This window comes from Oncorhynchus keta, chromosome 10 (assembly GCF_023373465.1).
Source record: "Oncorhynchus keta strain PuntledgeMale-10-30-2019 chromosome 10, Oket_V2, whole genome shotgun sequence".
In the NCBI taxonomy this organism is placed as follows: Eukaryota; Metazoa; Chordata; class Actinopteri; order Salmoniformes; family Salmonidae; genus Oncorhynchus; species Oncorhynchus keta.
Window position 1 is genome coordinate 42,984,465 of NC_068430.1, and position 15,972 is coordinate 43,000,436.

The following is a 15,972-nucleotide window of genomic DNA, read 5'->3' on the forward strand; positions in this document are numbered from 1 at the left end:
GCAAGACCGCACAAGAGACATTTACAGTAGAGAGTGCATACAATTTCGCCAGTTATCAGTTGCCGCCTTCATCCGCCATTCCAGACATTTGGGAGATGGGACTCCTGTATCTGCTTGGTCAGCCTTTGAGGACGTGTGGCTTTGTAATTGGATTTGTCCATCTCCTAGACTGGCTGCCTGCCAGGGTTTGAGAGCCCAGTCTACCCTAAATTTTCCCATAACCTTGGTTGGGGGCCCTAACCGGGTGCTGTCAACCGGAGCCAGCTGAGCCTGAGACTCGCATGGGGCGTCACTGAGGTAGCATGCAAGGCAGAGCAACACTACCCGCTAAACGCTAAATGTGCTGCTAGTCACAGAATGATCAAATGTTCACAGTCAAACAACCAATAACAATGTGCAACTCTGGTTATTTTCCTGTGTTTGGTCCAGACTGCATTCTCACTGGCAGCGAAAAGCACCATGAAAATAATTTAAGTCGGACAGAGACCACGCTTTTTGAGGGAACCACAGTGATTTGTTTAGTGCAGATAGAACAAACCGAACTACGGGGTAAATGCACCAGAGTTCCGAAAAGAAGCGCAAAAAAAAACATTTTAGTGTGAAATTCCCTTTTGTTTAGCTTTTTTTAATGAAGCATAAAATCAATAGTTATTTCTGGTTGCTTATCAAAGTTAGCTGGCTAACTCACTGATCCTGCTTTGTGCTAAGTTCATGGATATGTACAGTTGTTGTTTCACATCACACACACACACAAAGGCCCACAGACACACGCAGTTGGGATTTGTGTGGATATAGTTACATGTATTCTTTTACGCAATGCAGGTGCTACCGCAGCAGGGGTGCTATGGTGAAAATGTCCTAACATATACCGAGGCATTTTCCCAATTAGGAGGTCATTTCTATCACAATGGCCATAACCAGTGTCTCTATAAATATATCTATTACTGTAATAGCAGACACCTATATTCAGTCAGTTCAGTGTTTTATTCCCCTCTGTAACACTGTCCATTAGGTAGGTAGCAGATGCATTTAGAGCGGGGACTGTTATTATTATTATTATTATTATTATTATTATTATAATGCACCTCTCCCTCCCCTCTTGCGGGATGTTCCCTGATTCTGGACAGGGGGGCACTGTCTCTGGGCTTGTCTCTCTCTCTCTCTCTGCTGTTATCCACGCGTGGCTGGTCACATGCCACCTTACACAGGCGCACACTCCGACATCAGTTGGCACAAAGCAAGGCAGTTTCCTGTGAACGCTCGTCTCGGGTGAGCCGTAATTGCTATGGCATGTCTTTACACACCCTTTGGTTGAATTCACAAATGCATCTCCATGTCTCGCTGTAATCCGCCAATGTCTCTCACTCTGTGGAAACAAAATGGCTTTAATGAGGGCATCAGCATCCAGCCAGTGACAGGGGCAGAGACGGACAGAGATAGAGGTCGACAGGAGGAAAGGGTGGCGACAGACAGACTGGGCTCAGCTATGATGGCCATGACAATCACCTCACATCGATCTCCTATGTCTAGATGTGTCTCGACACACAATTCTGCCTTAATCTTTAGCTGATTTTTGCAATAAGCGTTGTTGTTATTACCATAGAAGACAAATGCAAAAGTGGAGAGAGAAAAGGGAGAGGGGTGAAAGGATATCACACAGGGTGGGTGGAACATGGGGTGAGGGGGGTTGGGGCATTATTACTAGCCTGGTCCTAGACTCTGTGCAGTCTTGCCAACTTCTATGGTAATTGTCACGCCAAACACCATAGGTGTTTACAAGACAGACAAAAAACAGATCTAGGAATCAGGCTACATTATTGCTTACACTGTCATGATCGCATGACAGTGAAAGGTCAAAGCATTTTTTCTTCATGATGAATACTGATTAGCAGAGGGGCGTCAACCAACCCAGACAGTCATGGAATGCAGACCTACTGCAATAAATGTATTTTACGGTGGAGACAGAGAGGAGGAACACAAGCTACACACACACACACACACACACACACACACACACCTTCTCATGCTTCTTCTCCTAGACTGATCAGATGAAATTAAACTGAAATAATGTCTTCCTCTGTGACTACTGTAAATAATAGGCTAGCATACCTTCACTTAATGACACATTGCGTACCATACCTCAATGCCACACAGGGACGGACTAGACATCTGGCATTTCAGACAAATGCCAGATGGGCTGGTCCATTTTAAGGCCTGTGGGTCTGTCTAACTTGTTTGGGGGGTTTTTTTGCACACAATTATCACTATCTGGCTAATAATTGTTTATGCATCAAATTAGATCAAACCAAATGAAGCATTTAAGCATAAGACCTAAATGGACAGACTCCAAATGAGTCTAATGACAGAGGGAGGGAAAGTGGCCCATGATCCAGGTCAATCAAACCTCATTCAGTGGGTTTTACTTTCCAGTTGAGAAGGAATGGGGGGGGGTAGAAGGGGTAGATGAGGGTGTACAGCAGTGCCTTGCTGCAGTGCATCTAGAGGTTTGTTAAATGGCCTGTGACTGAGTTGTGGTCGAGCTGATCCACTGAGATTCCTTCAAACGCATGGAAATATGTGTATGGATGCAAACCAAGGTCAGTTAACAGATTGCAGCTGGGTTCCACTTCAAACGCATCAGAAACTGTTTTCTCAAGTCTGGCTAGTATAGCCAGCTACTATTGGACATGAATATGAAAACAGGCTGAGTAATTCAATAAACATTCGTGCACAGTGTCAACCATACATACGCTCATACAAAGACATCAGTAGCTATGCACAGAACAAAGAACGGTGGTCTATTCCAGTCTGACCTCTTTACCAGCTGGATAAATCACTGTATTGTACTATACTGTATATTAGGGCTCCCGAGTGACACAGCAGTCTAAGGCACTGCATCTCAGTGCAAGAGGCGTCACTACGGTCCCTGGTTTGAATCCTAGGCTGTATCACATCCGGCTGTGATTGGGAGTCCCATAGAGCGGCGCACAATTGGCCCAGCGTCGTCGGGGTAGGCCATCATTGTAAATAAGAATTTGACTTGCCTAGTTAAATAAAAGGTTAATAAAAATATCCATCTGGAAATAAAAAATTATTGGTAATATTATTCTAATAAATTTACGGTCATAAACTCGCCAAGATGCCAAGACATTTTAATACGTTTTGATCATTTCATGAGTACATTTGATTGTCTGTGTAAAGGATCATGGGCAGGTGTATAAAGGTAGTGGTAAGACGTGTGAACTCTTCTTCATTAACATTTTTCACACATGACACCATTAATGGAGGTTAGTTTCGGTTCATTCTGACACATACCAATAGTTGACACGTCCTTCATAGGAAGTGACTAGGTTAATGAGCGGTTGGACAACATACCACACACACCACAGCCAGTGTCATGACAAGGTAAATAATGATGTCATCAGTCACGACCTGTCAACGCAGTTATTATAGGTTTAACAGCATTGACTCTTCGTCATGGTTACGGAAAGTTGGTTGGTCCTTCAACACGCTGTTCAAGTAGTGGTGCACGACTCCAGGGTTTTTGGTGCACGACTCTTGCTCGACGACCAAAACACGCTGAAACGGATACGTACACACCACCTCATTATTGCAGTCTCCTACTAGGAAGACTACATTTGCGTTTTAGAGGACTGACATGAGCATGATGCTGCCCATTTCCTCATCGACATAGCCTACAGAAGGCCTAATTTTGTTTGAATATAGAAGGTGATCTGTAGGAACTAGAATTCTCCTGTGATATTTCCGCTGTGCGCAGCCTTGACAGATCCCATGGGATGATGCTGCGCACTCACAGTCATGTCAAAATGATAATAGGCCATACACTGACAACTCGAGCTTGGCTGCCAAAAGTATAGGTGTCCCCATTAATATTTAAATTGATGAAGTGTGATCATAATTTTAGCGATCCATGGTAGACGTTCCCTCCTAATAACAATGCCCCCATCCTGCTGATTTGAGCTGCTGAACTGCATTTGCATTTAACATGCATTTATGGATGATAAAGGGAACCTTACCATTTCCAAAAAGTTCATCGATAGCCCGTACTTTAGTGAACTTGTGCAAAACATTGCAAGCCAAGAAATTGAGAGATACAGCATTGCAATAGCCTATACATATTTTGATTACCAATGCACGGTTCTGACTGCCTGCCTGGTAGCCGACATGCCTACCGATGCCTGGCTGTGCCACCCCCCTCGCTAGCGCTCTCTTTGCTGTAAAAGTTGCGAGAGTTAGTATTCTCGGAAGTAGCCTACGGCAACTAGCTTTCTCAATTGCAAAAATACTGATGCTTGACACCCAGAAATGGGAGTCGACAGGCAAGGAGTCGAGGAATTTATTATTTTTGGAGTCGACTCCCCACCACAAATGTTTTATTTTTTATGTTAACCTTTATTTAACTAGGCACGTCGGTTAAGAACAAATTCTTATTTACAATGATGGTCCACCTCGGCCAAACCCTCCCCTAACCAGGACGACACCGGGCCAATTGTGCGCCGCCCTGTTGTATGTTCAAGTCAAATTATCCCAAGAAAGTAGCCTGGTTCCAGATCCGTCTCTCCAACTCATACGGTCAATGTTGGAGCCGTGACACTGACCGAAGGAGTTGGCAAGACGGCACAAACATATCTGAGACCAGGCAACCAAGAAAGAATCTATGTCCAGAAATCTGCTGCAGGTCTGGAAATAGACAGCAATAAAGGGCTGCTGGCTGACTGCACCATAGTAAATGTTGTTTAGTCAGCTACCTACTCAGCACTATTAGACCCCGATGCCAGAGTATAGCCCTTATAACTCCCAACTGAACTGATCCCAGACAGCCTTGCAAATGAGCTTAAGCTGTCAGCTTAAAAGCTTTTCCTGAAACTGAGACGTCCTCTCAGCTGTGATGGCCCTATCGCAGTCAACACACGCACTGCAGTGAACACACGCGCACGCACCCGCACAGACATGTATGAACGCAGGCATAAACACACATGCATGCACGTGCACACACGCGCACACACACACACACACACACACACACACGAGCCAACCAAGACTTCCGCAGACAACAGCAACATGCCGCAGCGTGTAGCTCCATTTCTCATTAAAAAGCAGTGAGAGCAGCTTCTTCATGATGCACTATGGTCATAGCCTGCTCTAGGGGGGATGAAAGGGTTTCAGCGTTTGCTCTTTGCTGCAAGTACAGTCGAAAATGAGTTATAATATTTCAATCTAAGTAGGATAATACACGTGTCTGGCATCTGCTTGACACAGCATCGTACCCTTGAGTTGTGAGCAAAGATCACTGCATTTCTTACTTCAGTACAAGGTAGTGTACACTACAAGGTAGTGTACTGACAAAAAGTGTGTGGGATGTTGTTTGTTAGGAACATGTCTAACAGAGAGGGGCCCTATTGTGGCATGTATCAGACTATTTAGTTGTGGAATTCATCAGCCACTTGTCTTGAGGGCTATATTGCCTGCCTTTTCTGTTTCTTCTACAAACAGGTTGGAGGGTAGAGGATTGTACATGTGGTCCGGTACGGCTTGGTTGGTAAGAGCATGGCTATAGCAATGCCAAGGTTGTAAGTTCATTTGTTGCAGAAAAATCTGCCAAATAAATCGGTATCTGCATTTTTTGGTCCTCCAATAATCGTTATCGGCGATGAAAAAAATCATAAATCGGTCGAACTCTAATACACACTTACTAGTTCTCTCTCAATCTCGTCCATGGGTTTTGGTGGTCCCATCTTCTACAGTCACAGGTTATGTCCCAAATGACACCCTAAAGTAGTCCATTATGTAGGGAATAGGGTGCCATTTGGGATGCATTCACATACTGTATTTAGCATCAGCAGAGAGACACTAAAACCATTTCATGGTTCCATAATTCATGCTGACAACATACATTATTTATGGCGTTTCTGAACTGTTTGCTGGGAGAGAGAGAGAGATTCCCCAGTCAGACCCTCTATGGTTCCAGGACTAACACATTTTTATTTATGAGTGTCTGAAAATTAACGAAGATGATGTAAAATGAACTTACTCCGGGGCCAAACATTATACAACGTTATTGATTAAAAAGGACATCCCTGGTTCTTTCACTGTCTCCTCAAGACATCTCGCCGAAAGCTCTCTTCTCATCGCTTCGAGGCAAGTAACACTGAAACATGCATGAGAGCATCAGCTGTTCCAGACAACTGTGTGAACACTCTCCCCGCAGCCGATGTGAGTAAGAACTTTAAACAGGTCAACATTCACAAGACCGCAGGACCCGATGGATTACCAGGACGTGTACTCTGAGCATGCGCTGACCAACTGGCAAGTGTCTTCACTGACATTTTCAACCTCTCCCTGTCCAAGTCTGTAATACCACCATAGTCCCTGTGCCCAAGAACACTAAGCTAACCTGCCTACATTACTACCGACACATAGCACTCACATAGCCATGAAGTGCTTTGGAAGGCTCACATCAACACCTTAACCAGAAACCATAGACCCACTCCAATTTGCATACCACCCAAACAGATCCACAGATGATGCAATCTCTACTGCACTCCAAACAGCCCTTTCCCACCTGGACAAAAGGAACACCTACATGAGAATGCTATTCATTAACTACAGCTCTGCGGTCAACACCATAGTGTTCTCAAAGTGCATCACTAAGCTAAGGACCCTGGGACTAAACACCTCCCTCTGCAACTGGATCCTGGACTTCCTGACGGGCCGCCCCCAGGTGGTGAGGGTAGGTAACAACACATCCGCCACGCTGATCCTCAACACTGGAGCCCCTCAGGGGTGCATGCTCAGTCCCCTCCTGTACTTCCTGTTCACTCATGACTGCACGGCCAGGCACGACACAAACACCATCATCAAGTTTGCCGATGACACAACAGTGGTAGGCCTGATCACCAACAACGAGACAGCCTTTAGGGAGGTCAGAAACCTGGCCGTGTGGTGCCAGGACAACCATCTCTCCCTCAATGTGAACAAGACAAAGGAGATGATTGTGGACTACAGGAAAAGGAGGACCGAGCACGCCCCCATTCTAATCTACGGGGCTGTAGTGGAGCAGGTTGAGCGCATCAAGTTCCTTGGTGTCCACATCACCAACAAACTAACATGGTCCAAACACACTAAAACAGTCGTGAAGAGGGCACGACAAAGCCTATTCCCACTCAGGAGACTGAAAAGATTTGGCATGGGTCCTCAGATCCTCAAAAGTTTCTACAGTGGCACCATCGAGAGCATCCTGATTGGTTGCATCACTGCCTGGTATGGCAATTGCTCTGCCTCCAACCATAAGGCACTACAGGGGGTAGTGCGTACGGCCCAGTACATCACTGGGGCCAAGCTTCCTGCCATCCAGGACCTCTATACCAGGCGGTGTCAGAGCAAGGCCCTAAAAATGGTCAAAGACTCCAGACACCGTAGTCATGGACTGTTCTCTATGCTACCACACAGCATGGGGTACCGGAGCACCAAGTCTAGGTCCAAAAGGCTTCTTAACAGCTTCTATCCCCAAGCCATAAGACTCTATAACAGCTAATCAATGGGCTACCCAGACCCCTCTTTTACGCTGCTGCTACTCTCTATTATTATCTATGCATACTCACCTTAATAACTCTACCTCCATGTACATATTACCTCGACTAACCGGTGCCCCCACACATTGACTCGGTACCCCCTGCATATATCCTCACTATTGTTATTTTACTGCTGCTGTCTATTTGTTACTTTTAATTCTCCATTTTTTACTTAACACTTTTTTTTTCTTAAAACTGCATTGTTGGTTAAGGTCTTGGAAGTAAACATTTTACTGTAAGGTCTACTAAACCTGTATTCAGCGCATGTGACAAATAGCATTTGAAAAGATGGACATTGAGTCGTTCCATATGACTTCAATCACTTTCTGACTCTACCCCTTTTGATTTGAACGAACTTTCCATATATGTTTGCCCATGGTAGAAGTGGTCAGAAAGTGACTTTTTGGACCTAAACGCCAAAATATTCAGGAGAGAGGTGCTCAAGATTGACCCATGTTGCATACCTTGCCCCTTTACGAGACATCTGTCTTCATCACTGGAAAATATAAACAGTTACGCTTTCAAATTATTTATAACTTACAAACTGGGTCGTCAAATGAGAAAAAAAGTTTAACACAATTTTATTTTTTGTTTGTTTAAAGTCAATTATCTAAAAATCTAAACTCAGATATTTTTCATGATCAAATATGTTGTAGAAAAAAACATTTTACCAAATCTGAGGTGTTTGTCTTGTACCCACCATCAGTTGAGACACAGCATACTCTTGAACACAGGGTGGGTATCATGTTTTTGCTGATAAATGTACTAACATGTGAATACAATTGTCTACTTTCAAATGGTACCACAAAGATGGTTGGGGGTCCACACATAAACAGAATGTTGACTTAAAGCTGCAATATGTAACTTCCATGGAAATGTGAGTTATAGATTTGTCAGTCTCATTGAAAGAAAGTCTGAGAAGCAGTAGATCTATTCTATTTCCGCACATTTTATGCTTCCCGTTTATTAAATGTAGTTTTTGCATCTTTTACTTTCGGTTTTGTACACCAGCTTCAAACAATTGAAAGTACAATATTTTTGAGTTATGGAAAATATATTTCACAGACGTTTAGATGGTACAATGATTCTCTTCACCAGAGGTATTGAACTCTTACCCTATGCGGTCCAGAGCCTGCTGGTTTTCTGTTCTACCTGGTAATTAATTGCACACACCTGATGTCTCAGGTCTAAATCAGTCCTTGATTACAGGGAAACAATGAAAAAAATGCAATGGAACTGGCTTCGAGGTCCAGAGAAAAATGTTTGAAGGCTCTACACTGTGCTTGCTTGTTTTGTCACATATACTGACTATTCGAACTTCAGCAACCAGGAAATGGAGGGATTTCTGCACATTGCGTCTTTAAGTGGGAAAACCCATTGTTATAAATTAAACTGTCAATCCTCCATAAGTTATTGAAATCCTAGCAATCTATACTGAACAAATATATAAAAAGCAACATACAACAATTTCAAAGATTTTACTGAGTTACAGTTCATATAAAGGACATCAGTCAATTGAAATATATAAATTAGGTCCTAATCTATGGAATTCACATGACTGTTGATACAGATATGCATCTGTTGGTCACAGATACTGTAGTTTTTTGGTCAGTATCTGCTGGGACCACCATTTGCCTCATACAGTGCAACACATCTCCTTCGCATAGAGTTGATCTGGTTGTTGATTGTGGCCTGTGGAATGTTGCCCCAATCCTCTTCAATGGCTGTGCAAAAGTTGTTGGATATTGGCGGGAACTGGAACACGCTGTCATACATGTTGATCCAGAGCATCCCAAACATGCTCAATGGGTGAAATGTTTGGAGTGTGCAGGCGATGGAAGAACTGGGACATTTTCAGCTTCCAGGAATTGTGTACAGATCCTTGCGACATGGGCCCGTGTATTATCATGCTGAAACATGAGCTGATGGCAGCGGATGAATGGCACGATGACGGGCCTCAGGATCTTGTCACGGTATCGCTGTGCATTCAAACTGCGACCAATAAAATACAATTGGTTTGTTGTCCATAGCTTATGCCTGCCAATACCATAACCCCACCGCCACCATGGGGCACTCTGTTCACAACATTGACATCAACAAACAGCTTGCCCATATGACCCTATAAACGTGGTCTGTGGTTGTGAGGCTGGTTGGACATACTGCCAAATTCTCTAAAACCCATGTTGGAGGCAGCTTATGGTAGAGAAATCCAACATCTGGCAAATCCAACATCTGGCAAAAGCTCAGGTGGACATTCCTGCAGTCAGCATGCCAATTGCATGCTCCTTCAAAACTTAAGACATCGATGGCATTGTGCTGTGTGACAAAACTGCACATTTTGGAGTGGCCTTTTATTGTCCCCCGCACAAGGTGCACCTGTGTAATGATTGTTCTGTTTAATCAGCTTCTTGATATACCACACCTGTCTGGTGGATGGATTATCTTGGCAAATGAGAAATGCTCACTAACAGGGGTATAAACAAATGTGTGCACAAAATTTGAGAGAAATAAGCTTTTTGTGCTTATGGAAACTTTCAGGGATCTTTTATATCAGCTCATGAAACATGGGACCAACACTTTACATGTTGCGTTTATATTTTTGTACAGTTTAGGTTATACAATAGACATTCACATTCAATTGGACATTTGACAGTGGATGGACCAGTGGCCATGTTTCTGATAGTAATTGGGAATTAAATGTTCAATTGAATTTATATTTAAAAATGGTGTACCAGCTAAAACGCAGTTGTCTGAAGAGAGAGGTCCATTCTATGAATTATATTTATATAATTGAAATGACACCCACCCTGTATTCTAGAGCATGCTGTGTCTCAACCGATGACAGGCACAACACAAACCTTTTTTTTAGATAATTGACGTTAATAACGGTAAAAATAAATACATTAAAAAAATCCCAAGATATGAGAATATTTTGATAACCCTGTTAATAAACTTTAAATAAAGAGCATCTCTATCTGCTGAATGTTTTGGCATTCAGGTCCAAAAAGTCACTTTCTGATCATTCAATCAAAAGGGGTCAGAAAGTGATTGAAATCATATGGAACAACCTCATTATTAGAGGAATTATCCTACTGAAATTACCCTAAAGAGAAAAGGTGGTGATGCATCATCATGATGATCCACTGCATTGGTCAGAGGTCATGACCTTAAATCTCTGAGACACTAATGCGGTCTTCATAACCAAGTGGGAAGGTGAGATTTACCACATACAACTCGGAAAAATCAACTTGAACGCCCCTCCAACTCGTAATTACTAGCGGGAAAATCATCTGTCATCTGAGCTTCTTCTCCCACATGCTGACCTCATTTTTGGCAGTTAAATGTAAAACATTATTTATAAAACGCAATCTACTAATATGGTTTTTGAACACCTTAATTTGTTTATAAACATCACAGCGGTACTTTTAGTTTATGGTTGACGGGACTAGTTGACAATTGGCGTTTATCAACGAGTTAAAAGCACTCGAATGCATCCAACTGATATTTACGACGTTACAGCTGGTAATTACCACCGTCCAGCATGGTTTTGAACGCAGCAATCACATCCGCTCCTATTGACCTGGTCTAATTGGTCAAAATACCAGTTAGTGAAAAATAATCAGAATTTGGCTGCCTATCTCAACGTTTCACATTCTCTACAATGAAGACAACCTGGCCTTGGTTTGAGAGACTAGCTATCTGAATGAGCCGTGCTGCTGTCCTTAACCTCTCTCACACACGTTATAATATTTCCCCTGTTAAGGATACATTCACAACTTTCGTCACGTATTGTTTAACATGTTAATGCTGCATAGTGTGGTGTTATGCATTTTCACTATGCTGTCGGAATGTCTGAAGTATCCATACATCAGTAGACCTACTCACGTAAAGTGCATTGTGCGAAGATTTTACCCAAATTATGTTGAATAAGAGTTATGTTGGAAATGTATGTTTATTTGGCTACACAAAAAACGGCCCAAAATATTCGCATAAGAAATGCCTCTGTTCAAGATAAACTAAAAACATGCTGTTGGTGCCATTAATGTTATTCACTCTCGAATTACAAGTTATGCAAGTGTCTACTCTAGCGATGGGTCGTTCGCGAAAGAACGGATCTTTTTGGTGAATCACAAAGAGTAGTTCATTTGGCTCCCTGATTTGCATACTGTTACTGTTTTTTGTGTTGTTTAAAAACGATTATCTGCAAATAAATCTAAATCTTTCTCTGAATATGGCGATTCCTCGCAGCAGAAACAATAAATAGTAGCGAGAGCAGGTCATTCTGGTCCACGTTCATTTTTGCAGTGCATAGAAAATTCTTACTTCCTCTTTTTTTGCAGGCAATATAATACTTTGGCCAGGTAAAAAAAAAGTATTTGAACATGCATATCACGATCTGACAATCGTAGCCTACTTTGGGGGTTTTAAATGAGAGCTTAGCAGTTTTTCATGGTTCTAGGTCGATTTTCAAACATTTTGAATGAAGAGCCGTTTTCAAGCATTTTGAAAGACCATCAAAACCCAAGCAATTAGATCAGGAAATTACCAACCTTTCACTTGAGTCTCGTAATCTCCAATAATCTCCTTGTCCTTCTTGACTCTCGTATGAGATGACATGATTCTTTAGGAATAGATGACGGAAACCTATACACCTCGCCTCGCGACACCACAAAGTATCCTAGCCTACAAATCTATTCGGCAAAGACCGTCAAATGCGTGAAGCAGGGAGGGCTACATGCGTTTTCAGAGATTTCCAGGGTCTCAAAATGCACTTGAGGTTGCACAGCGATCAAGGCGACGTTGAACTGGTTAAAAGTGCCAAACAGATCTGGACAACTCCCCTCTTTCGTCAACATAACATTTTTGAATGTCCCAACAACAACACAATATGAAGAATCCGCATATACTACATTTGGTAAATTATATGTTTCAATATAAACACTGCCTTGCAGTGGGGTGCGTGAGCAAGAATCGCATCGTGCTATTTTCCATACGCCTTTCCAGCCACCCTTTTTCCTGCGAGGTCTCTTGTCTGCTGCAGCAAGAGTTGGACGCAAAAGTGATCTCAGACTCCTCCCACAGACTCCCCTCCCCTCCCCTCCCCTCACCCACACTCCCACACTTACACACATGCAAAGGATCATTACAGTACAGTGGTTATGCACGTGGTGACAAAGCAATTTAGGAGTGTTGCTGATATATGGTGACAGATTTGAAAATGATGAGATTGAAAGAGGCACATCATCGTTAGCACAGACACCGGTGACCTGGAAATTATGGCGTAAAATAACCTACATTTGCAGGCTGCTTTATAGACACCAATGCAGCCCTCTGAATTTACAACCCTCATAACAGAAGAGAGAGCTATACTGTTGTAGGCTAATTAGAATATCAACATTGTTTAAATGTTGGATAATTTTTGTATGTTTCATAATTCAACAGCCTTGGCAGTCATAACATAACAAACATTGTCAATGACACAGAATTAATGTTATTATTATTGCTATGACTAAACGGAAAGATTAAAGGTTTTTCTTGTCTCTCTGCTGGAAGGTATTATTCAGCAAGCCAAGCATGAGCCTTCATTGTGGCTGAATGACTCACATTTCTTCGTAGCCTTCATTCTAAAAGCAGAGTTTGGAGATTAGATTTACCAGTAAAGCAAGATTACTTTGCACTTTCCCAATTCTGTGTCACGGGGTGTTCTTTTTTCGACCATTGCTGATTGTCAAAACCTCGTGCACAGGATCATATGTGGATATATGTGTACAGACATGTTTAACATATTTGTATTGTCTGAAGGTTTGTGTCTACTGATAATATGTGGAGTTTGCTAGAATTGCATCCCTGCATGGTATAATATCTTACTTCGGGTAAAGGTATTCACGGTAGGTGGTAGGTAGCCTAGCGGTTAGAGCGTCGGGCTAGTAACTGAAAGGTTGCTGGTTAGAGCCGCCAAGGCTCTGTCAATGTGCCCTTAAGCAAGGCACTACACCCTAATTGCTCCTGTAAGTCGCTCTGGATAAGAGTGTCTGCTAAATGACAATATATATATATATATATATATTTTAAGTCTTATTTTTAACATCATCCAAAATAAACAGTATTGCACTGAAGGGCTTCACAGCAAAGGAAAGGATCGAAATCAGAATGCTACGTTGACAGTAGCACTGTATACTGTATGAACTCGTATGGTTCCAGAGTGGTATTTTTAGAAGAGAATTCTTTCAGACACTTGGAAACAGATATTAGCCTGTGGCAGCCATCAACAGGACTTTGAACTTAGCCAAGATGCAAGATGTATCACCATGCATTTGCAAATACCATTTTTGTGACTCTTGAAGGAGAATCTTCTCTTTTCCAAACCGGGGGAACCCCCAAACTCTTCTAACTCAACTCTGATCCCAAAGGCATTGCAGCGAAGGAGCCTGGGAAACGATAGCATCATCGCTGTTCTTGAGGCCCAACAAGGCTCCATTGTCCATTTCCCATTCAGTGGCTGCATCCAAAAGGCAACCTATTCCGTATTTTGTGCACTACAGTACCTTTAACCAAGACCCATAGGACTCTGGTCAAACATAGTGCACTATTGGGATTAGGGTGCTATTTTGGACGCATTCTGAGTAATTAATTCATTCATGGGCCTCTTTGGGAGCAATGCTGGTCAACCTCTACTGTAATAAGTGTTTTAAGACCAGTGATGTAAAGTATTTAAGTAAAAATACTTTAATTTACTACTTAAGTTGTTTTTTGGGGGACATCTATACTTTTCTTTACTATTTGTATTTTTAGCAACTTTTAGTTTTACTTCCTTACATTCCAAAAGAAAAGAATGTACTTTTTATTCTATACATTTTCCCTGACACCCAAAAGTGGCTTTTTAACCAATTCAAACATCCCTGGTCATCCCTACTGCCTTTGATCTGGCAGACTCACTAACAACAAATGCATCGTTTGTAAATTATGTCTTAGTGTTGGAGTGTGCCCCTGGCTATCCGTCAATAAAAAGTATGAAAACAATTGGGCCGTCTGGTTTGCTTAATATAAGAAAGTTGAAATTATTTATACTTTTACTTTTGACTCTTAAGTACATATTAGCAATTCCACTTACTTTTGATAATTAAGTATATTTAAAACAAAAGGTGGTGAGACATTTTTTGTAAATTCAAATTAGAATTATTATTATAATTCTTTTTACATTTAACCTTTATTTAACTAGGCAAGTCAGTTAAGAACAAATTCTTATTTACAATGACTGCCTACACCGGCCAAACCCGGACGATAATGGGCCAGTTGTGTGCCTCTCTATGGGACTCCCAATTACGCCCTGTTGTGATACAGCCTGGATTTAGGGAACAATGGAAAGGGAGAGGGGGGGTACCTAGTCAGTTGTCCAACTGAATGTATTCAACTGAAATGTGTCTTCCACATGTAACCCAACAACCCCTCTGGATCAGAGAGGTGCGGGGGGCTGCCAACATCCACATCTTCAGTGGATTAACTGCCTTGCTCAGGAGCAGACAACAACAAGGACAGATTAAGCAAGAATTTGACAGCTAGTAATTTTTTCAATTACAGCCAGGCTCGAGTAATATGACAACCTTTGACCCCTGAGATGGGCCATTCGTGGAGGAGAGACACCCAGGCTTTTAATGATTGACCCTGAACTGACCCCTGGGACAGTAACACAGTGATAGATTAGACAAATGGAAACACTGCCAGATAATGGATGTAGATCACTTTAGGTTGCAAAACTATGACAAAGACTGTAATTTGTCTCCTCTCCTTTCAGTATGGGGTGGAATCTGTCACGTTTACATTAACGTTACTATAGCACTGATTTGATGCTGATCTATCCACGGTTTTATTGAGATTGAAGTCAATAACTTTTCAATCAAGATTTTGTAGTGATAACTTTATTACTCGGATTTCCTCGTAGGAAATATTAAGCTTAGGACACAATCAAAACAATTCTAAAACAGCAGATTGCCGAACATTTGCTGGGCGTATACATTTTCCGAGGTGTATAGTAACCTCCTCTTGCTGTGTTTACGTTCAGAGTTGAATACAGTGTGCACAATGCACATTATACCAAACACACTACATTGAACAGCAACGGTTCACTTGCAGACACAGACACATGTTCTGCTCTTATGACTCCACCCCTTTCCATGACTGCACATAACCGCATTGAGTGTGACAAGTAGTATTCTTCTTCACTGACATTGTTATCTCGGGAATCTCCACAGGGCCTCTTAGCAAAGTGTAATACTATGTCTCAGTGGCAACCGGCCTCAAAGTCAACTCGGTTACATTTGAAATAGCTCTCCCTATTGTATTAGTGCTTCATTGACTCGACTGCCTGAAGATGTTCCAAAAA

The 15,972-nt window shown here is 42.2% G+C and overlaps 1 protein-coding gene across 2 annotated transcripts in view; it reads right to left on the bottom strand.

The window, feature by feature from the left end:
- LOC118388793 (SLIT-ROBO Rho GTPase-activating protein 3-like) overlaps positions 1-12,661 on the bottom strand; it is a 69,029-nt gene extending 56,368 nt beyond the window's left edge. Inside the window, exon 1 of one of the 2 annotated variants that reach the window (XM_035778266.2) lies at positions 12,143-12,661. In XM_035778266.2, the coding sequence (XP_035634159.1) occupies positions 12,143-12,209 (67 nt within the window). In that variant the 5' untranslated portion in view covers positions 12,210-12,661. The remainder of the gene's footprint in view (positions 1-12,142) is intronic. The other variant, XM_035778267.2, reaches the window with a different exon arrangement.
- Positions 12,662-15,972: the final 3,311 nt, after the last annotated feature.